The sequence below is a fragment of the Sminthopsis crassicaudata genome, chromosome 1 (assembly GCF_048593235.1).
Source record: "Sminthopsis crassicaudata isolate SCR6 chromosome 1, ASM4859323v1, whole genome shotgun sequence".
Lineage (NCBI taxonomy): Eukaryota > Metazoa > Chordata > Mammalia > Dasyuromorphia > Dasyuridae > Sminthopsis > Sminthopsis crassicaudata.
Window position 1 is genome coordinate 624,716,718 of NC_133617.1, and position 24,061 is coordinate 624,740,778.

The following is a 24,061-nucleotide window of genomic DNA, read 5'->3' on the forward strand; positions in this document are numbered from 1 at the left end:
TTTGTGCAGGTTTTTTTTTTTTATTTTTAATTAAAAAAAAAAACAACAAACAATGTCACTAAAATCTTGGCAGGATAGCTTATAAGCTGGACTTGAGTGTCAAAGGATATATACCCAGAGTTTCAAGGTCCACCAGACATGCTCTGGATCTTTTTTATGGCTATTTTGTAAACAACTTTTCAAGGTATAATTACTATTTAGTAACAGCACATAAAACAGGCTAGCAGAGCAATAGTCTCTGTAAAATACCAGACCAAAGTATTCTTTCCTGTAGTCTAAACAGCTGACAGTGTTCTTGGTGGAGATGCAGATCAACCTAAGGCAGACTTAACATTAATCCCAGCTTGATTTTTTAAAGTCACTCATAGAAACAAAATAGTTTCCTTGATTGATGGGAAGAAGTGAAATGATTTGTTGACTCTTATTGTAAGAATATAAATAACTTTTTTCTGGAGGATCCATCAGTTAGGAAAAGTCAAAACTGCTCTCCCACAGGTACAATCATTGCTTTCAAGTTGGGGTTCCTGCTCCCAGACTGCCCTGAGTCAAGAAATTACTCCTCTTTTATGAAAGAGTGTAGAAGTTTCATAGTGCTCCATGGTAATTAAAAAAATACAACTGGAAAGAGATAGTCCCCCCTCAAACTCTTTCAAATGCAGAATTCCAAACAATAGATGCAAAAATTTATTTCTTCCTAATCCTACTTTGACTCTAAAAAAAAAATTAAAATAGCCCTTTTTAGACCTTTAGACAAGGAAGAATAAGGAAAAAGGCCAAAATTCTACCTAGCACCTAAAATAGAAATTAGTTTGTGGAACATCAACTATTAGAAGCAAAAGCATCTTCAACTTTAAAAAGTGAATGAGGCAACAAGTCTTTAACCAATGTTGATACTTGGTCATAAGAGCTTTTATAAAAAAAGCAATGCCTAATTATATTCCCACAGCTAATTTTAGAATTTAGAAAAGCTTATCTTCAAATCACCATTAAGGAAACCTTGTATAATTGGTCCAAGAAGGCTTTGAGTTCATTAGTCACAGGTACTAGCTGTCACTTATCTTGCTCTCCCTTCTGAGATTCCCAAACATTTTTGGTACAAATTCATCACCAAGTTGAAATATATACTTTACTCTTTGGGCTAAAAACTACACTTTTTTCCCCGCCAGGCTCTTGAAATACTTTTGTGGGGCTTTCCCCTCCCATGATCCTTATTATATACCTCAAGTTTCGGTGATTAGCATCCAAAGCAAAGTTGGGATTTCCCCCCCCCGCCCCCCAACTTAAGAGCAAGAAATTCTAGTATTCTGTACTCAGTTCAGAAAAAAGTGATTTGGGGTTGATCCAGCCCATTTTATATAAGATAGAAATAAATGGAAAAAGCATGTATAATTGCTGCAATAGTTTCTATAAAATTATTCACTTAGTGAGCACTGATTGCATTCTGAAAAATTTTTGACAGTGAATGTGAGAGGTGGTATGAAGTACTTACCTTGAACCACCATTTAATATTAAGTAAAGATTTGTTTTTTTAAACTTATAAATACTTGGAAGTGTCATGATGCTGCAGACAAACTTTTAAAGGGCATGGACAAAAGTTGTGTTCCCAGTGCAAAACATTCCTAGATTTTGAGTGAATGACTTGAAGTAGTCCTTTGTTAAATGAACTTCAAGCCAACAGTTGTAAGGCAAAAGGTATAATTCCTCAGAAGAAAAATAGAGAAGCTCCAAGCAACGGGGCCTTTTTGTCTGTTCTTCTGGGAATAGAAGTCACTTATAAAGAGGACATCAGTGGCTATTTGGATTGGGCATCATCAGGCGACATCTGATGCCCCAGATCTCTGGGTTCTTTTTATTGCCCACTGTTGGCCTGGCAATGGTGGTGAAATGAGAACAATTGATCTTCAGATGTGGAAGTGCTTCCTTTAGCACAGGAAGGGAGTTTTCTGTTACAATTCCAAAAACTTGTAGTGTCTTCAGTGAGGGGATATCTCCAAGTTCACTGGAAAGGGAAATGTATACAACTTTTAGACTAGCTAAATCCACATGATACAGGTTCCTTACCAAAAAACACAAGGTTTTATGTGATCTATCACAACCCCTAGCCAAACCAAGAAATGGGGGGGGGGGGAAGAGAAATAATACAAAAATAGTAGTAAATTTGTTGCCTTGTACTATTACTTAAGTAGGACAAGATTCTTAATCACTATATGAAAAGTGATGTGTCTGCTTTGTTGAATGCTCCAATGAAAAATGTTTGAAAGACATGAAAATTAGTAGAAGGCCATAATTAGCTAACTTCTCTTCAGATTTAAAAGTACAAAGCAAAAAAAGATCCCACATGTCCAGGTTAATTAATGATTTCTATTCTCTCCCTCCTCCAAAATGTAACACACATGCTTATGTATTTAGGATTGTCTTTGTATATCTCCAACTCCAATAGAATGTAAGCTTCTAGAAAATACGGGTTGTGTTGCTTTTTTGTCAATACCATCTTGTAATTTGTACTGTGATTATTATTAGTATGCAATTGTTGAATTGCATTATTTTATGCAGGATACCCTGCTAGATGCTAAGAACACAGGTACCAGAAAAAAAACTACAATTTTCAACTACAATGTGAGTTTCCTCTTAGCAGCAAAAGAATAATCACTAGCTCAAGAAAGGGGAATCTGATTTTATATAAGGGCTTAAGTTTATATTTATTCAGAGTCTATTCTTGTCCACTTCACCTCACTTCTTTATCTCTGAGTTGGGTAGTCAAAGAATCAGAGAGAAGAGGCAATGTTTATTATGTGAAAGCAAAAGGAAATTTTTTTTTTTTTTTTTTTTTTTTACAAATAGGAGCTGTTTGTACAAACAGGAGCTCCTGTACAAATAGAAGCTCAGATGTAAGCTGTAAAGCCTTAGCATTACACTAAGCATTACTTAGCATGGGCTACATGGTGTATGTGTGAGCTTTATGAACTGAACTTCCTATTTTAAAAGAAAATGGCATCTTCACAAAGTACAATTAACTATCAAATTTAGCCAATCTGATAAAACGAGCATATCTTAAAACTGAGCTTATCCCAGACTTAAAAACATTGCATTCTAGTCAGGAATGAATAGTGAAAGGAAGTAGTTATCAGTGTTTATCATTAGCCAATACCTTGCTACAAAAAGCATTCCCAAACCTTTTTTTTCCTCTTAACTCATTTTTCCTCCATGGGGCAAAAGATTTTGGTGAAAATGAAGATAAGGCAAACAATTTCCTTACTGTCACTGAAATCTTGATTTATAGAAAAGGGTGACTGGTTGCCAAATGTCAACAGTGCTTTGGGGAAATATGTGTCTTCTCAATTCAAGACTGATAGGCCTAGGAATTCATTATCTCTAGTATCTTATTTGTTTGAAGGTACATGTACTCAGTACATGTCTCAAAAAAAAAGAAAACATTTATTTTGGAACACAACTAGAAAAGGCAAAGAGATAAAAGTTCCTTTTTTTGTTTGGGGCACTTATAATAAAAAGTTATTGTGCCCAACTCTCCATGATCCCATTTGGGTGGAAAAGGTGAAATTCACACCCAGATCTTCTCATTGATCAGGGCTCGTGCATTATCCTGGTACCATAAGGAGTGGCTATAGCAGCTGCCCCAAATTAGGAAACTTAGGACAGAGTGGATGCATGTCCTCCCTCCCCCCCAGGTTTAAGTGACTTGCCCAGGGTCACACAGCTAGGAAGTGTCTTGAACTTGGGTCCTCTTGAATTCAGGGCTGGTGCTCTATCCACTGTGCCACCTAGCTGCCCCCAGAATGGATGCATGTTAAGGGAAAGCAGGCTCAGAAATGGCTTGCCCAAGGGCATAAAGATAGAGGGTGAATTTGAACACAGGTCTTTCAACTCCATTGTTTCTATTCTTCCTATAAGCTTCTGTCACTTAGAATGAAAATAAATAGGAAAAGCTGTCTTAGCTCAGTTGACTTCCTTCAGCTTGTTGATATATTTCTGGTTTCTCCTTAGACATTTTCAAAATTTAACAATCTTTGGTTAATTCTAAGTTTCACCCACCTTTGATTAGTCAGGTTTGATAACCTTTGTTATTAATGACGATTGGTGAATATTGCTTAATCAAATGATCATTAAAAAAGCTTTATAAGACGGAAGCACTTACAGTAAGGCTGCTGGCATTATTTCATAACATCGGCTGAGTGACAGGTGTTGGAGGTAGATGAGCTGATGAAATTCCTGGAAACAATCAGTCTTCAGCAGGATACTGTCACTAAAAGAGGATGAAGAGATGGTATCCAAAATAATTTTCTCTATCACCTAAGAAATCTTTCTGGTAGTCACTTCTTCTTTAACAGTCACCCTTCTCCCTTTTCCCCAAGATAATTCTATCTTTCTATGGCAAACTAACAAAGATTCATACCTTAAGTCTAAGTGGACCAGATTAGGACACCTTCCAACTAATATGGCCACATCTAGAAAAGAAAAAAATATATAGGCAATTAAACATAAATCTATACCAGCTGCCTTAATCTGGAAAATTTTTTTTTCTTCAAATGAGGCATTCCAAATAATAGATTCAAAGATTTTATTCCTATTACTTGATTTTAGAAGAACTGAAATAGCCCCATCTAGGACCTCATTGATAAGGAAGAACAGGGAACAAGGCCAAAATTCTACCTAGCATCTAAAATAGAAACTAGTTTGTGGAACATCAACCATTAGAAGCAAAAGAACCTTCAACATAAAAAAAAGCAAAGGAAGCATCAAGTCTTTACCATAATGTTGATTCTTGGGTCATGATAGGAAAAGAAATTTTATGAAACAAAAAACAAAAAACACTCTAATTACATTCCCCCAGTTAGTTTCAGAATCTAGAAAAACAACTTGTTCGGGACAAATTTTATTCAAAAGGTGTTAGTCATATATTTTTTGTTTTGAGGTAAAGCAATCTCTGCCCTCGATAAAATCTCTCATTTAGAAGTTAAGTGGAACACTGATTAAACATGTATATATATCACCCACATTTCCTCTACTACCTTGTAGCAGCCATTCTGCAGAAGGATCAAATGGAAAGTTGGTACCTGGAAATCAACTAATTCAGATGTAAAACTAGCAAGCAGCATTGGCCTACAAGATTTCATAATGCTCCCTAACCAGATTAAAATGCAAGTGGAAAATATTTAACAAAATAAATAAAAATACAATATAGATAATTCAAGTTAATATGCTACTTCTGATCTAATTCAGCCTCTCCTGAAGGAGAAGGGAATTGACTTCCCCAAGATCATGGAGCTGGTAAAAGGCAAACCCAGTTGCTAAAATCCTGAGCTCTTGACTCCTACTTTGATGTGCCCCACTCATAATGCAATAGGAGCCTACAGAGTTCAGGGTAAGGTTGGTTTAAAAAAAAAAAAAAAATCCTTTCTTTAAAGCAAAACAAAATACTGTATGTAACACAAAATTTGGAGTTTCACTATTATCTAAGAGCTACTGCTTTCTTGTGTTTCAGCTTCCCTTGGGTGATCAATAAGCTTTTCCTTCATTTCCCCTAATACTTAGAGATCATATAGGCCTGTTTGGGTCTCATTCCCTCTTCTATGGCTGTCAAACATTTGGGACCACAGCACTGACACTTCATACCAAAATCCAGTATATCCTTGCATATTCCTGGCTGGGAAATCTTTTTTGCCTAGTATTTCTGAAATAATCTAGAGGGTTTTTAACAAACAGGACTTTTCCGTATTTTGTCCAGAATGTTTGTCATCAGTTAACTTTGTTCTTTCCCAAAGAACTGATGAGAGTTTCAGATATAGGGCACTTTGCCCCCCTTTTATAAAGTGATAATGAGGTGCTTTGATTTTTTTTCTTCTGATATGTGGGGCATGGAAAAAATGGGATACAAGCTGAATAGATAGGACAGGTGTAATAAAAATATGGAAGAGGGTAACTATGGGTAAGGAAGAGAAATCAAGAATTGACTTCTAAGCAGATGAAACAAATTTTCTTATATTTGAATGTAGGGGCATCTGGAAATAAGTGGTAATGATCTTAGGATGTAACTGGTGCTAATTCTCATGTGTGTTCCAGGATAAGTTGACTCACCTAAAAAAAGCTCTGGCTATGTGTAGGGAAGGAAAGGTCTTCCTCAAGTGCATTTGGCAATTTAACTTTGCTAGATTACCACTAGGTGGTCCCTTCTCATTTACCTGATCTCTGCAGATTCTGTCGATACCCACTGAGATTCAATTGTGTCACGCTTTCTGTAACAGAGCTGACAGCAACTTGGATGTGCTCTGCTGTGAAATCAGAGCACCAGGAAAGATTCAGCTCATCCAAGCTGTGGAAAAGACAGAAATCACAGATGGGTCTGAGACAGACAGTAACTAAGAAGAGGTTCCAAGGAAAATATTCTTTGCATGGTAAAATAGTCCCCAAATCAGGCCAAGTCACCTGACCCTAACAGGAGAGGTCAGCATTGCTCAGGACAATAACAGAAATATTCAGTCATTTCAGTCCTGTCCAGCTCTCGGTGACCCCATGTGGTTTTTTGTTTATTTGTTTTTTGCAAAGATACTGGAATGGTTTTCCATTTTCTTTTCCAGCTCATTTTACAAATGAACTGAGGTAATTAGGGTTAATTTACTTGCCCAGAGTCACATGGCTAGGAAGTGTCTGAAGCAAGATGTGAATTCAGATCTTCCTGACTCCAGGTGCAGCACGCTATCCGTGCCACCTCCTTGCCACAGTATTTGAAATTCTTTAAAATTTTAATCCAGTGAATTCATATATATATATATAACCACCAACTACTTCTACATTCTGGGAAAGAAAATTTTATCCTTATTGCTCCCCACACCCAATGGTTGAAAAAATGATGGAGGATTTTTATCAGTCTCTTCTGAGTAGGGAGTTATATATATTTTAAGTTCTCTGAAGAAAAGATGCTACTAATGATGAGCTGATAATTTTTTTTACATGAACTATGCAATGACTACAATATTCTAAATGAAAATTATACTGACAGGAAGCCAAACTGATTAATTTTAACCCCAGTTTTAGTCCTAGAGAAGAGTATGATTACAAACACCTCTTTCCTCCTTTCAGCAGACAGGTAGAGAACTACAGATACAGATCACCATTGTCAGATGACTGAAGTTATTTTTTTATGAATTGATTTTTTTGAAGGAGAGTGGACTCAAAGTAGGGTTCAATTATAGATGGGGAAACAATGAGAAAGGAATGGGACATAAAAATAGAAGGCATCAATAAAACAGTTTTTTAAATATATAAAAAAGTAAATCCTGCTTTAAGGAAAAAGGTAAGGCATTTGTAATCCAACCCCCCTTTTCAAACCAAGGCAGTCATGACTATTACATAAACTGATCTTATCATTATAGTTCTTCTGCATAGAAATGTTAGAAAAAGTTACTTATAGATCTACCTTTACCTCAGTTTCTCATTCTGGAATTCAAAGCCTGAATTATTTGTCTCTTAAGAGAACAGTTTTTGGTTGTTTTTTTCCTCCTGGCACTGCTTCTTAAACATAGCACCTGAGAACTAATGAATTACCTCACTCCCAAATAATCCATTTTGAATAGGTTTATCAGGGTATTATTTTCTATCCTGAAATCCCACAATGACTCTTTTAAGAGGAACATTAGAAATACAGTATAGCAGTGATTATATAAGCTATAAGCTTCTATCATTTTCTAAGTAAGATCTATCAAATGTCTCTGAGATCTAGTAAACATGGGGAAAAGACAGATTTTTAAAAATAAACCTAACCCACCATAAAAATTTAGGTTTATTTTTATGGTATGTAGTATCTCCTCAGTTTGGCAAAGTCTATTTAAGTGAAAAGTTATTGTAGAAGAAAGACAAGTCTGAAAGATTGAGTTCTACATTTCAAATCTGCTATTTTTTCAATCACATGGACTTGAAACCCTAATAAGTTTTCTTAATTTTTAAAAAATGGATGAACAAATATTTTAAGTTTGTCTGACAAAGCTTTACAACAAAGCAATTCTTACCAAGTACAGTTGCTCAGCAGAGTCCCCAGTGCAGAGGCTGAGAATCCGGAACAACCAGAGAGATTTAATCGCACTAAGTCAGAATTCTGAGCCAGATTTCTGAAAGAAAAGTCAGAAATATACAAATAGCAACATTCATCATTTACTGTGGTGAATGTGTACATGTATGTTATGGGTAAAAAGGAGGAACCTAAATGTGGAAGACAATATGTATCTCAAAAGGAAGAACAATCAGTTTGAGAAAATGAAACACGATATACACAAAATAAGTAGAGAAGATTTCCAAGGTAACCCAAGTGTTAAGATAGCTTATACAGACCCTATGCTTAAAGAATGAAGAATTTGAAAGAATAGGGCAAAATTTAACAAAAAAGCCAATCTTAACCTAGGCCCTAACAGAAAGGAAAGATAAAGATTAGACAGTGTATAAGGCTGGTCTAAATGGAATAAATTCTGCTTTTTTAAAAATAGTTTCTATGTGCTACAGACGGCAGTTTTAGGGACATATCAATAAGGGTGCAAGAGCAGGAGAGAATCACTATGTTCCCAGACTTTTTAAAGTATTGCCAATGCTGGAGATGCCCTAGCACTCCTGAAGCAATCCATTTTCATTTATAGCTGCTTAAGAGATTGGCATAAAAAATCCAATTACTGCCACATTGTCTGCTTTGGGATCACCAACCTCCCTAGCCATATTATGCAGCAGGTGTGTTTCTCAGGGTTGGTGACCATGACCCACCTGACAATGGCATCTGAAAGCCTCAGTCCTTCCAAGCTCAAGTTCTGTAGTTTGCAGCAGCGAGACACAATGCTCTGGAGGGCAGCCTCCTCTATTATACAGTTAGACAAGTCCATGTGTTGCACCCGAAGTGGCCTGTGTGTAAACAAGGCAATCCCTTATTTATATAACAATGGAACAAAAGGTTCCATTATTACCATTCTTTGTGGCCACCAGCTATTTTGACAGACATCTTCCTTGACTCTTACAACAGGTGAGAAAAAAGGTATAAGCCCTGTCTGCATCACTTTACAGATAAGGAAACTGAGGGTTGGAAAGTTTACATGTCTCCCCCTCCAGGTCAAAGATCTGGGATGTACCATAGCCTGGTCTTGTGATTCCAAGTCCCATGCTCTTATCACTATTGTGTAAACCTGAAATGCCTTCTGCTGCGATTTTCAAGTACTCTTATAATAGTACAACTCTCCACCATGGTTCAAAGACTCACTTTTAGTATGGGCCCAATAATAGTTATGTGTCCACCATCTGAGACTCAGTATACATCTAGATAAGCTTCCCCTCAGGTCAGTGGCAGGGGATTTCTTTTGGCCATAGTATGTCACAAAACTGAGTCTCCCTAAGTACTAAAGGGACCTCAGTCTCCCTCAGTAGAATGAATACCTGCAACCAATAAAATCATGTAGGAAGTTAACAATTCCAGTTGTTCAGAAGTAGAGTGTGCTGTCTCAAGAGGTTATGAGCTTCGTCCTGCTACAGGACAACAAATTCCTAGGGATGCTGTCGATCAGGGTGGGGGAAAGTCTAGCTCATGGGCCATATAAGGCTCACAAAATCATCTGCTAAGCAATCACAGGCGACGAGCTGAAAGCTAGATACAACATCCCACTGCTTGAGTTTTACAAGCTGATAATTTTATATGGCCTACGAATGATGTTATAAATATCCAAAAGGCCTATGACAAAAAAAAAAAAAAAAGGCTCCCATCTTCTCATCCTTGCTGTAGAGGCTTCAGGTGATGGTTCAAATAGATGATAAAACCTTCCAGCTCCAAAAGTCTACCATTTCCTTTTATTAGTCATAATTATCATTGTTTTCTTCCCACCCACCCTTGGCAGGGACAATCTTACCTGAGATTTTGAAACAGTGGTGCATCCACATGTGATCTTGGGCAACGAAATGCAACCACTCCTACAGAGAGCAACTGCCCAATTACCCCTGGCAGTAAATGTTTCCCAGTTAGGTCTAAGGTCTGCCACAGTGACTCATCAAATCTGGAAGAGAGAGAGAGTTGTTTTGGAAAGTTAAACACTAGAAAATTTCACCAAATATTTCAGCCAAAAAATGATGAATGAACTAGCCTGGGTCTGATTTGAGGCTTCCCTGTCTAATTGCATTAGTCCATTAGCAGAAAAGTTTCCCCAAATCCCAAATTCCAAAAGTAATAATTAAATGCTTGCTGAGGTTGAAGATAATCATGAAGGCCATATCAAAACATTTTAGAGCATGGGATGGCTTTCTGGGAGGAAAAGTGATACTTGGGATAACTACAGTAATGTAAGAAATAGACAATATCAATGAAAACTTTATTTTAAAAAAATCCTCCTTATAGCAAAATTTAAAGGACTATTCAAATTCTTTAAAATTTAAAAAATAGTGATTTATCATATTATAGTCAGATTTTTTATATATTAAATACCTGGGCTACTGCATGAGGCTGTACAATCCTTTTCTTCATATAATATTTTTTCTAAAAGGATCTCTGTTTTTACTGAAAACTGTTGGGCTGGTAATACAGGAACCTTGGATGTTAGGAGGGATCACTTTTCTTAGAACTGGTCATTTTAGGTTCTGAGAAGAAGATGTAAAAGGTTTGGGACTTCAGCTTTTGAAACTCCATTAATAGTTGCCATCAGCCTTTCCCAAGGAGACAAACTTACCTATTTCAAATGGTTCTCCAGTTTTGTCCAGTTACCACATTTCAAGTCAATATTTCAAATTAGAAAATAAAAATTTTGCAATCCAGTGATTAGTATTTATTCTTATTTCTACCTTTCCATTTTTAATTATCTTTTCACAAAATCATAAAAAAACAAAAAACAAACAAACAAACAAAAAAAAAAACCAAACCCCAAAACCTTATAACCATAAGGTGGCAGGTAGAATTCAGGAACAACTCTAGCCTGAGTATTCACATAACCAGCCAACTGGATACTTTATTTGCTTGGCTAGTAGAGAAACAAATTCACAACTGCCCATCTTAGGAGCAGGATTCTTTCTAGAAGCCCTGGGTGAGGAGCCTTCCTGTGTTCTCAGCCCTATACTCAGCTTTTGTATGGAAAAAGCAGCTCCCACTGACTTTCAGAAGTGCACATTTTCCCTTTCGAGGCAGCCTCTTTAAAGAAAAAAAACACAGAAAACAGCCAGAAATAAAAATGATAACTGAAAAATGAAATTTTATATGACCGCTGAGGGTGTCTTCCACAGCTGACCTGTGATTTTTTTTTTTTTTTTTTTTTTGGAAAACTATTCTAATGGAGTAATGCAAATGAGACCGAAGAGCCCCAAATCAGAGCAAGGCTAGCTCTAGGATTTCTGTCATTTCTGGCTGAAAGGATTGGTAAAAAACAAAACAAAACAAAACAAAACACTAGTAGCAAATGGCTCAGGATATGAGACAAGAACACTGTGAACATTAACAGATCTGGGAACAAAAAAAGAAAGCTTACATGTACGCTGGGAGTTTAAAAAAAAAAAAGGCACAAAAAACAGTATACAGCAACTCAAGAATTTACCTACCTTTTCTTGGCTTCAGAAAGCATAGATTATTGATAACTATTGATCATCAGGCTTACCAGTTTGATGAATTGTACTGCTGAATTTTTGAAACCAAATACCCAAAACAAAGAAGCAAAACAGTAAAATACTCACGAGAGTCGATGCCACCTCTTACAAATCCCAGAGACTCTTACAAGGTCAGGCAGAGATAAATAAGAAAAGATTCCAAGGAGCAATTCGTCTGGAAGCATATCCCAAGAAATTCCTTGAATAAAATAAAAATAGACCAGGTTTGTTTACTCAAAATTCTGATCTGCACATGTAGGTAATAGAAAACTATCAAATCCTTTTGGTGTATATGGAGGGAGTAGAAAGAGCACTGGATTTGGAGCCAGATGAATTAGGCTTGACTCTAGGATTTGCCAATTAATATAACAGCGATCAGAAGAAAGTCATTCTGTTTCCTTGGAACTCAGTTTCCTTATTTATAGAGGGGATGGGGCTAAATTATAAAAAATATGGAAGAGCCTCTACCCTTCAAGAAACGTTTACTTTTTTGGAGAAAATAATACACACATATCTGTATCTACATAGGTATAGATATGAAATAAATAAAGATTATTAAAATAAATACAAGTTTCAAAAGGGAGGTCAAAGCAGCCTGGAAGAAGAAGATGAGGAAAGTCTCTAATTTCAAATAGCACTTTAGCCAAGTTTTAAAGGAATTGAAGAAGTGCTTTCAAAGCATTGGGGATGGCCAAAGAATACAGACCAGAGACAAGTATTATAGAAGGAGGTAGACTGAGAAGGCTAGTTCAGCTGTATTGTAAAGGGCACAAAGAAGAATGATTATATAATGAGGCTAGAAAGATAGGGTAGAGCCCACATGCCAGGGAGCTGTGTAGTGAATCTATATTAATATGTGTATGTGTGTGTGTATATATTTTTTAAAACAGACTAAGGCTCAGAGTATTGGAGGAGTCCACCTTAGGCAAACAAAGAAAGGTAAAAGAGAGTTCCCACCCTCAAGAAGCTCAGCAGCTAAGGCAGGAGGAGATAACATGCAATTAAGTACAAACAAGCTATAATACTAGATAAATTGGAACTACTCAAGGGAGAATACACGAGAATTTAGAGTGATCAGGAAAGTTCTCCAAAGATTTGGGAGATGGAGAGGAAGGACATTCCAGGATTAGGAGACAGTGAATGCAAATGCCCAGAGTTGGGAGATGGAGTGTTTTGTTTGAGAAGCAGCCAGTGTCACTGATTCAGTCTCTGGATGTGTTCAGGGTATGGGGGAATAAAGGGAAGAATTGTAGCAGTAATAATGTGAAGTCAGAAGGGAGGGCCAGAAAGTGGGGGAGAAGAGGAAACAAGTCATGAAAGGCCAAAGAATTCTAAAATCGATAAAAGCACTAATTATTTATGGGGTACTTATCAATTATTAGCTCATACATACAATGAACTTTGTATTGTTATATTTCTCATGGTGCTGCAGAATATTAACTTCAATTTAAAAGAGAATCCCCCTCCCCAAAAAAAACCTAGCCTGCATTTCCTCTTACAATACCTGAAGAACTTGTTTTTAAAAACTCTCCTTCTCCCCCCCAAATTATAAATTTATCCTAGAGATAATAAAGCAATACTGGACTTTACTGAGAGAGGAGTGACAGGGTTAGGCTGATTCCATCGATCTCCTCTTCACTTCCCAACCTTCTGCAACACATTTTTCTATTCAGTTTTGAAACTATGTGGACAGTTTTTTGCTTACTCCCATTACATCTATAACTTTTTTTCATGTGATATGGGTTTCATAGGAGAACAAGGACATAAAACAGAACCTCCACCCACAATAATAAAATGGAAAGGTGACAAATGTGGGGTGGCAAAGACCAAAGAAATACCTCCAAAACACAATTTCAACAGCCTTGGAAATAATTATTTGCTTTGACCTTTTCAAAGATGAGTAATTTGTTTATTGTGGAGGCCTGATGAGAAATAAACTTGATATGATCTAGTAAGAGAACATAACACAATCCATTTTAGGTGAAATAAATGTGTTGCAGTGATTCATCCAGGTGACATATAAGTATATAAAATAAATAGATAATTTAGATTTATATAACCCTCTAAGGTTTACAAAGGGTACCCTTTTTACTCCCCCATCCCATTATCCACTTTATGGGGTTACCATTCAGGTGTTGATTAAACATGGTAACATGTATGCTGTGTCTAAATTTGTGCATATTCATACCTATGTGATATATGTGAATCTATATGAAATAGATAGAATAAGAACTTGGTAAATTTTTTGTAAATTCCCAGGATTCTCTTGAACTAATTATATAGATATTCCACAAAAATGCCCTACTTCAAAAACTAGGAACATACACATCTTCAGGGTTCTACTGGCAGTCATGTTCTGAGACTAGCTCCTACCTCAGAAAGAACTATATGATAAACAGTTTCAATACTTGGCTACAAATTTCAGTATCTCTGTTGCTGTCTTTATGGAACCCATGTACTACTCAGAACATGTCTCAGGTTTAGCTGGCTGCAAAATGACTGGGCTGTCAAGAATTTGAATAGGGTGGAAAATTCCACTATTACTCAGAATATTTCAGGAAAAAGTATAATTTTGAAGTTGAAAAAAAAAATTCAAAGCTTATCTAATCCTGCCTACTATAAGCGCAAATTCTGCCCTTTCCTCCCCAATACATCCTAATCAAGTGGTCACACCAGACTTAGTTTGAAGAGATTCAAGGATGTGGAACTCATTATCTTGATAAGACAGGTTGTTTTAAGTGATTACACAGCAAGTTTCAGCCTCTTTTGCCCTTCTCTTTTCCCCAAATGTACAGATAAAATATTGTTCCTTGTACATCACATTCTACCTGTGTCTTAGCATTGGCTGTTCCTTGGGCCTAGAAGACTTCCTACCCCACATCGCTTAGAATATCTAGCTTCCTTCAAGACTTAGCTTAAATTCCACCTTCTGCAGGGTACCTTTCTTGCCTTTTACCTCTTCTCCTCCCTAGCTCCCAGTGAGAGCTTCTAAACTCATCTTTCATCTATTCTGTATGTATCTTTTATGTACCTAATTATTTCCAAGCATTGACTAGAACATAAGATTCTTCTTTTCTTTGTAGCCAGACCTCATAAAGTAAGCACTTAATAAATATTTGATTTGTAGAAGGAATGTTTTGAAAGGGTGAAAAATTGCCCAGCTTATTAGCATTATTGGCAACCTTAAAAATTTCTGCTTAAGGAAGAAGTGTAAAATTTATAACTATCAATTCCTCTGTTTACAGATCATTTACTGGGGGGAAAGGGGGAAAGGAGAAAGGAGGATAAGGAAGGAAAATCAGATATCTTTTCTGCTCTATCTCAGCCAGACTTTTTAAAGAATACATGAAGTCAATTTCCTAAACATAAGCAACCCAAGAATACTAACAAGACTTGTGACCATCACTTTTCCCTTATCTGGGTCATCTTTAAAACAAGAGATTTGAAAGGTCCCACCTGGCTTTAATCTTTTATGAATAAAATGCGTAAGCCAAACAAGATGAATTTGTTAAGAAGTTATTGCCAACTGCACTTATAGCATAAGGAAGTTCAATTTCACACACCTGCCTAAATCTTATCCCTCAAGTCTAGGTAAAGTTTGTTCAGAGGAAGTAGTTTATGCTTACTCACAAAGATAATAAAATTAATAAAAACTGAAATAAAATTAGTCTGGAAGGAGCTTGCCTTTCCACCCAAGATGTACACAGAAAAGACATCCTAGCTCATTACTTGCTATGCTTTCAGGTTTCTGACCCTAGACAGGAACAGTTCTTTCTGTAGGTTAGGTAAATAATGTCCTTTCTTGATCTTATCCCCGATTAATGGCTCCTTAGTGTCTAAGTCGTTAAGTGGGCATTGCTCCACATGATACCATGTTTCTATTAAAGGATACTTTGAAATGGAGCAAACACTGGAATCAGAACTTGGGTTGGAATCCCAGTTCTTATGCTTATAAGCTGTGTGATATTGGACAATTATTTCATTGATTGAGATGTTTTCTTATCTGTAAAATGAGGGGGCTGGCCTGGACCAAAATATCTACTGGCTCCCTACTAAACTCCTAACCTAGCATTTAAAACCCTTTAAAAAAATCTGGCTCTTCCCTACCTTTCCCACTTTTCCCCTTTCTGGTCAAAGTGGACAAGAACGGGGAAAAATAGTGTGGTGAGAGCTCTATTCCAGAGAGGGTTGAACTTTTGGGTAGTTTAAAAAGCCATAGTGCCAGGTTAGCCATCTTGACAAATAAATGGCACACTTCCCCTTTTGGTCATCCCCTATAAAAGGGCAGGGAGGTGTAGTCAGGATTATAAACACGTGATGAAATAAGCTCTCCCATAGGTATCTGACTCAGCTGGGAGGCCCAAGCTTTGAATTGTTTCCCTTGCCAGAAGGGGGTGGGGGTGGAGTAATTCTCCAAGAAGGAATGCTTCACCCACACACACACAACTTGTCCTAAAGATGTCTTGGTAGGGTACTGTCTTGTTTTAATACCACGTAATTTTTATTACACTAAATCAGAGATGAGAAGTAGTTTGTGAAAACTACTTCAGTGCACCTGGGTTTGAATGCAGTTTCTAATGCTAACAACCAGTGTGATATTGGGCATTTTCCTTAACTTCTCAAGTCTGTTTCCTCATCTGTAAAGGGGTTGGATCAAATGGTCTCAGCTTCCTCATAGCTTGAGGTATTTAAGCACTTCCTCGGAGTTCCACATGACTTGTCCTCTTTAAACAGAGGCTGGTGGAAGGCCTGCAATGAAAGATAAACCGCCTCAGCCCCATGCTCTTTTCATCCAATATAGAAACATACAGGGGCAATTAGGAATCCGTCCTCCACTGGGGCAGTCCTAATTGTGCAAGGGCAAATGACTGATGTACAGGAGTTTCCTCATTTGTAATATGGAATGGAATATATCTTCATATTTACTTAAAGACTCATCCATGGGAAAAAACTCCTTGTTATGCTGATACGTTGGAAGTAGTGCCTTGAAAAATCAAGGTGTCCCAGGGGAGTCCTCCTTCAACTGGGATCACTGAGCTCAAGGATGCATCCAATATAGTCCTGCTCTGATGCTCCCTCACGACACAGGGCTAGCTTTTTTGAATGATAAGATTGGGAGTAAAGATCTCAATCTGAGGTCCATGGATTTTCAGGTGGTCCATAACCTAGAAAAGAAGGAAGGAGGGAAAGAAGAGGAGGAAGAGAAAGAAAAAGAGAGGGGGAACATGAGGGAGGAAGGAAAGGAAAAAGAGAAAAAAGGAAGGGAAGGAAGAAAAAAGGGAAGGAGAAAGGAATGAAAAATGAGAGAGGGAAGGAGGGAAGAAAGAGATAAGGTAGGAAGAAATTATTTGAGTAGACTATAAGGCAGACATGAGTAACAGCTGGTAAGTGTATGAGGCTGGATTTGAACTCTGTGCTTTCTGATTCAAGTCCTAGTACTGTGCCACCCAACTGCCATACTTTGAGGGAGGGAATCCTATGTTTATCTTAATATAATTGTTTTTTTTTAAATAAATCTGTGTATTTCATTATTACATTATTATATTTTTATTCTGAGAAAGGGTCTCCAGCTTCACTAGATCAACACACATAAAAAAGTTAAGAAATTCTGGGCCAGAATGACGGGCAAAGTCTAATAAGATGAAATTTACCCTGAAGTCCTACTCTAAGGTTCAATGGGCAACTGTACCTGTACAGAATGAGGAATCATCTGTAAAGGGTCTGGAGCTTTTAACAAACTGCCAACTTAGGAGAAGGCAATGTTGACATAGTGGCTAGAAAAGCTTCTTCAAGGTGGCTGCCTTTAAAAGTCTGGCATTATATTTTAAACTCAAACTGAAGCTGGATTATGTCCAGAGAGGATGCTAAGAGGAGTAAAATACAAAGAACTGTTCCATGAGAACAATTAGAAGAAGCAGGGGATGTTCAGACTGAAGAAGGAAAAATAAGAGAGGACGGACACACTGTCTATTTAGTATTTGAAAGACTGTCTGTGGAACAATTAGAAGACTTGTAGAATTTCAACACTTCCTCTTAATTATTTTTCAATCCTGTATATAGCTTTTTTGTACCTTTTTTTTTTCCCCCCATGTTGTTTGCTCCTTTCAATTGGGAGCTCTTTGAGGGTAGGGAATATCTTTTGACAATTTGTGTATGCCCAGCACACAGCACAGAGCCTGGCCCATAGTAGGTGTTTATTAATTGTTTCCAGAGGGTAATATTAAGGCAATGGATGGAAGTTGTAAGTGACAGGTCTGTGCTTCATAAATGAAAACATTTCCTAATGACCCCATAACTTAAAAGTGGAATGGGCTGCCTCAGAAGGTAGTAAGTTTTCATCTCTGAAGACCTATAGGATCATCAAAGTAAGGCTAGAAATAGCCTCTTTTTAGATGAGCAAACTGAGACACCCCCCCCCCTCCCGCCATGAGGTTTTTACTTGCTGCTGGTCACACAAGTAGTAAGGAGAAGATTCCTTTAACTTCTTGGATCCCTTTAAGCTAGAAAGGTGCTAAAATTTTTATAGCTCCATGTTCTTGGTAGACTATACTCTCTTCTCTCATTCCCCTACATCTGTTCTCCTAAGAAAGTACCCCTGGTAATAAAGCCAAAGATTCTTGCACAAATTACCCGTAAATAACATTCTTACAAAATATTTTCCCATATATCAGTGTGTCATCCCTGCTCCTCATCTTTCCATTTTAATTGTCTGGTATATCATCTCTTCTTCTTCTTTTTTTAAAATTTTATAATTATAAATTTTTTTTTGACAGTATATATGCATGAGTAATTTTTTTTTAATAACATTATCCCTTGTAATCATTTGGTATATCATCTCTTCTACAATGGTTCTTCCCTCTTCTACAATTCTACTACAGGGAAGAAGACAAAATGAGAATATTATTACTTTTCAATTTTTTTGTTCGAACCTTCGATTTGCTGAGGAAATTATTTCTTTGAGAAACAGCTTAGCAAGGTGAGTGGCAGGACTTGGGAGAAGAGGTGGACTCACATCTCATCTCCAACACTTACTACTTGATCATTTACAAGACACTCAAACTCCCTGAAACTCAGTTTCTTCATTTGTAAAATAAGACTAATAATATGTGTACTACTACCCTCCCCTGGGTTATTAGGAAGCTTTTTGTGCTAAGTATCTAATATTATTAGAAAAATTACAATATATAGAGTAGATAATTTTAGTTATATCAAATTTAAAAGCTTTTTATTCAAACAAAACTAATATAACCCAAATTAGAAGGAAAGCAGAAAATTGGGGGAAAATTTTGCAACAACTATCTCTTACAAAGACTTCATTTCTCAAATATGTAGAGAAACTTATAAAAATACAAGTCATCCCCTAGTTGACAGATGGTCAAAGGATATGAACAGGTAGTTTTCAGACAAATCAAAGTTATCTATAGTTATTATGGAAAAAAATGCTCTAAATCACTCCGAACTAAAAAATTGTAAATTAAATGTAAATTAAAACAGTTGTGGGCTACCACCACACACCTATCAGATTAGTTAATATGATAAAAAAGGAAAATGATAAATGTTGAACGGGATGTGGGAAAACTGGGACCCTAATGCACTGATTTAATCATTCTGTCGTGCAATTTGGAACTATGCCCAAAGCACAATAAAATGTGCCTATTGATCCAGCAATACCTCTGCTAAATCTATCCCAGAGATCAAAAAAAGGCAGAAAGGACTTTGTTGTACAAAAAATTTTTTTGTAACCCTTCTTTTTGTGATGACAAAAACTGGAAATAGAGGGGAATGCCCTTCAACTGGTGAATGGTTTAACAAGCTGGAGAATATGATAGTGATAGAATAAAATTATACTATATAAGAAGACATGTAGGATTTCAGGGAAACCAGGAAAGGCTTACATGAACTGATGCAAAGTGAAGTGAGCAGAAGTAGAACTCTGTACTCTGAAACAGCAAAACTGTATGATGAATTGTGAATGATTTAGCTATTCTGAGTAATACAATGGTCCAAGAAAATTAATTCCAAAGGATTCATGATGAAACATGTTATCCACCTCCAAAGAAAGAACTGGTGTTCTCTGAATAAAGAGTGAAATAAACTATTTTCCACAATTTTTTTGCTTTTGTTATTTAAATCTTTTTATACAAAATTAATAACATGGTAATATTTTATATATTATTGCACATGTATATTGCACTGCTTACTGTCTGGGGCAGGCAAAGAGGAAGAAATAAAATTTGAAGCTCAAAACTTTTTTCAAAAAATCAAAAATTATTTTAACATGTAATTGGAGAAAAAAATAAAAAAAATATATACTTTTAAGAGGTAGATAATCAACAGATAAAGAAAGGAAGAGCATGCCAGCCATGGGAAAGAACATGGCATTGCAAGGCACAAATTACGTTCTTGGAATAGTAGAATGGTGCTAGATTTTTGAGGATCTTCTATTCAAGGGGAAGGAGGGTACATTTTGATACATGATATCTGAATATAACCATACTGATACAAGGTTCATTTGGAAACAACAAGACAAATTAAAAATGGAAAGAAGATAACCTATTGTCCATTTGGGTGATAATTTATTCCTGTACTAAGGTGATATCGATGGGAATTGAGAAAAGGGATCAGGTGACCAGGATATTGTAGAGACAAAACAGACAGTAATAAAGATCTAGAACTGGAAGGACTCTTCTAGGGTATCTAGGCTTTCATTTAAAAGATAAGGAAACTAAGATCCAGATATTAAGACCTACCTAGCGTCATATAGTTACTAAGTATCACAGATGATATAAGCCTGGCCCAAGATTCTTCAGTATACAATGCTGCCTCCTATCTTTATTTTCAGTTTTTGTTGTTGTTCAGTCATATCAGACTTTTTGTGACCCCGTCTGAGGTTTTCTTGGCAGAGATACTGGAATGTTCCTTCTCCAGCTAATTTTACAGATGAGGAAACCGAGGCAAACTATTGCTACAGCTATTAAGTGTCTGAGGATGGACTTGAATTTAGTTCTTCTTGCATGCCTTCTTCCAGGGCCAACTCTTTATCCATTGCACCACCCACTTGCCCAGTTTTAATGTTGTTTTTCCCTACTTTAAATCTCAGCCCAAGAAATAGAGATGTGTATGAGACATTCCCACTTTCTGATTCTAGCAACTCAGTTTCCCATAATTTAAATCCTAACCTGACATCAGCTCCTGTCTTTTTTGATGAAGCATATCCCATTAAAAAAAAAAAAACAAAAAACAAACAAACAAACAAAAAAAACATGGACAAGACTTGTTGGCCGATTAGCTACATGAGGTGAGAAGAAATAAAAGATAACACCATTGTTTTAAACATAGAAGACAAAATGAAAATTGGCATCACTGATAGAAATAACCAAGTTGGGCATTTAGAGTGAAAGAGTTTAAATTCAATAGGTAAAGGAGCATGGAAGAGTACAGGAGTCACATGGAAGAAGACAGAACATGGGAGGTTCCTGGAACAAGGTATACATTCCATTGTAAGAATGTTAAGTAGTTCAGTAAGGTATATGTTGGATTTGAGATGCTTGAGGAAGATCCAAGTTGTTCTTTAAGTAGCTAACATTCAGAAGAAAGATTAGGGCTAGAGATCTTGATCTGGTACTTATCCAGATAAAAGTAGTAGATGAAATCCTAAGAGAGTACCAAGGGAGAAATTAATGCTGGCTAAATTCAGAACCCTGGTCAATATCAACTTAAGGGATAAGGAAAAGAATGCAAAAGGGAATCTATGAAATATTAAAGACTTCAGGAAAGGTAAAAACTAAAAAGGCATTGGATTTGGCAATTAGGAGGTTAATGATTACTTTTGAGAATACTTTCAGCAGAGTAGACAACAGACTCAGAGGCAGTATGCATGGTAAGAAAATACAATCTTTTGGGAATGAGTTACTTTTCAAAAAGTGTTACTGAGAAGGGGAAGAAATGGAGCAAGAGAAGTTAAGGGAAAACTTTTTTAGGGTTTTGATGTTAGAATTATTAATGTTTGTGAGAGCAACCATGTATAGAATTCCAAGAATGGAGTCATGAAGACTCATTTTCCAGATTTAATCCAAATCTGGCCTCAGACACTTACTAGCTAGGTGACCATGGGCAAGTCCCTTATGCTGTATGCCTCAGTTTCCTCATCTGGAAAATGAACTGGAGAAGAAAAGGGCAAACCACTGTGCCAAGAAAAGCACAAATGAGGTCATAAAGAGTGGGACACAACTAAAATGACTGCTTTTTGGGCTCTCTTCCTATTCATAGGCAAAGTCAACACTTAATCCAATTACCATTTAGCTTAGCTCAGGGGATTAAGTTTTTTGTAGCTGTTCAATCTTTTTCAGTGTATCTTATTTTCTCAGATCCCATTTAGCAATCTTGGCACCATCTTGGCAAAGATATTGGAGTGGTTTGCCATTTCCTGCTCCAGCTCATGTTACAGATGAGGAAAATGAGGTAAGCAGGGCTAAGTGACCTACCAGGTTCACATAGCTAATGTCTGAGTCTGGATCTGAACTCAGGAAGATGAGTCTCTCTCTGCCTGGCACTCTATTGTAGGAATAATCCTATGGTCCTTAACCTACCAGTGGACTGACTCAATGTAAATTTCATGCTCAAATACTTATCCAATGGCAAGTGTAAAGACTATGGGGGAAATGGTCTATCAATAAGTACAGGTCAGTGTTATACACTATAAACCAAAGCCTGAACCTATAAAATCTTCATCCTACAAGCTCTTCTTCATAGTTTACTCATTCATTTCTGCATGTCACAAATCTAGAAGCTCAGTTTGATCTAATGAAAAGGTAGGAATGTGTAATTACCAGCTACATCTTCAAGTAGATCAAGCCCAGAAGACATATATATTAAATATTCCTGGACAAGACTGAGAACAGTGACTAAAGTAATCTCTTTTTTTTTTTTTTTTTTTGGAGAGGGAGGGTACCTGAGGGGGGCCTGGAACAGTGGTTTAATCAGTTTAGAAAACTACAGCCCTCTACAATACAAGTGTATGAAGTACTGAGACTAGTCAAATATCACAAGGCCAGTATGGATTAAAAATGAGGGAACCCAAGTTCTCTTAGCTCTGCCCCTACACCACATAATAATTAAATCAATATTGAAAGCCTTAAATAGAATAGATCTGGAAAGATTTAATCAGAAGACCTTTATTCTGCCATATTCTTACCTGTGTGGCCTTGAGACCTGGACTTGATGGGCCATCTCTGAAACTATGACCTGGTGCTTAATAGTCATCCCTAAAAGTTTTCTATGAGCTCCTGGAACAGTTCTGCAGTAAAATAAGGAGACTTTTCAGTCTTTCAGACATATTATACCTCTGCCCCAGAACATACCTGAACTGTTTTCTTTGGACTGCCTCGGCCTGCGGGCAATCACAAAGTCCTTTTCCTTCGCTTTCACCTTCTGCTTTTTTGGCGGAGGGGCTTGAGTTAAGAGCAGCTCCTGGGGGATGTTTTCACTGTCCACCTTTTCCTTCTCCAGAACTGCGACCCCCATTCCCGAGAGCAAATCTGATGCCTTGTTAAGATCCCATCCCCAAGTGAAGGTGATATTAACATTGCTGTTAGAATCGGGAATCTCCTGGAGATGTTTCCTGCAGGAAATGGACAAGTTGCATCCTCATGGCTTTCTATTAACTAAGCATTCCCCAAACCGGATGCGTGCAAGCCAAATCGGAAAAAAAGAGCTTGCAAAGCCACCTCTTCTATGTAGGTTACTTGGAAATCACAGCTGACTCTCTCTCTCTCTCTTTTTTTTTTTTTTTTTTTTTTGACTCTTTTAAAAAATTGGGGTGGGAAGAGGAGAGGGAGACGGAAGCTGGCAGTTAGAGTTTATGTGCATTTATCGAAAAGAAATTTTTCATGCAGACAACCTCGGTTACCAAAAAGGGAAGGAGAGAGGGAGACCCATCCATGCACTTAACACCCACCTTCAGGCCGTAAAGCCAAATAATAGCTTCCAGAGCCACGAGGCGATAAACTCCATTCACAAACCCACAATGACCCAAAGCAATTAAACGGAAACGGTTAAAAAGTAAAGATAAGGGTGAGATGCACAGCATCACATTCTCCTCCATACATCCGCTGTTCAACAACGCAGATGGGTTTGGTTACCTGTGCATGGCGGGCAAGCTGGAGCAGAGTAGGGGATTTAAGTCCTTGCATTAATTGCTCAGCTCTGGGTCCCCGAACTTCCCGCGTACCCGACTAGCAGCAGCAATACCACGCCCAGCGGCAGAATCAAGACCCAAGAGAGGATTTCCATTCAACCCGCGCGCGGAACCTTTTCCCTCTCCTGGTAGGTGGCCTCGGGGCAGGCGCATTGCCTGCTGGGATTTGTAGTCCTTGAAATGGCCATCCTTTGGTCCTTCCTCCTGCCAAATCATCCGCCTGCGTCAGTCCCTTCATTCCACTTTCGTAATTCTCGCGCGTTC

General features: G+C 37.3%; 1 protein-coding gene across 5 annotated transcripts; it reads right to left on the reverse strand.

The window, feature by feature from the left end:
• On the reverse strand, window positions 1-24,011 carry SKP2 (S-phase kinase associated protein 2). 5 transcript variants are annotated; one of them, XM_074282656.1, is made up of 10 exons: window positions 23,831-24,011; window positions 22,962-23,221; window positions 11,689-11,800; window positions 9,888-10,031; window positions 8,761-8,895; window positions 8,022-8,120; window positions 6,198-6,328; window positions 4,412-4,463; window positions 4,154-4,261; window positions 1-1,999 (listed from the first exon to the last, which is right to left on the reverse strand). In XM_074282656.1, exons 1-10 carry the CDS (start codon window positions 23,890-23,892, stop codon window positions 1,786-1,788), a joined length of 1,317 nt encoding a protein of 438 aa, XP_074138757.1. In that variant the 5' UTR covers window positions 23,893-24,011; the 3' UTR covers window positions 1-1,785. The 5 variants fall into 5 exon arrangements, with proteins under 5 accessions (XP_074138757.1, XP_074138758.1, XP_074138760.1 ...); XM_074282657.1 differs by having other exon boundaries at window positions 23,742-23,885; XM_074282659.1 differs by lacking the exons at window positions 22,962-23,221; window positions 23,831-24,011 and adding an exon at window positions 22,796-22,941.
• Between the last annotated feature and the right edge of the window lie 50 nt (window positions 24,012-24,061).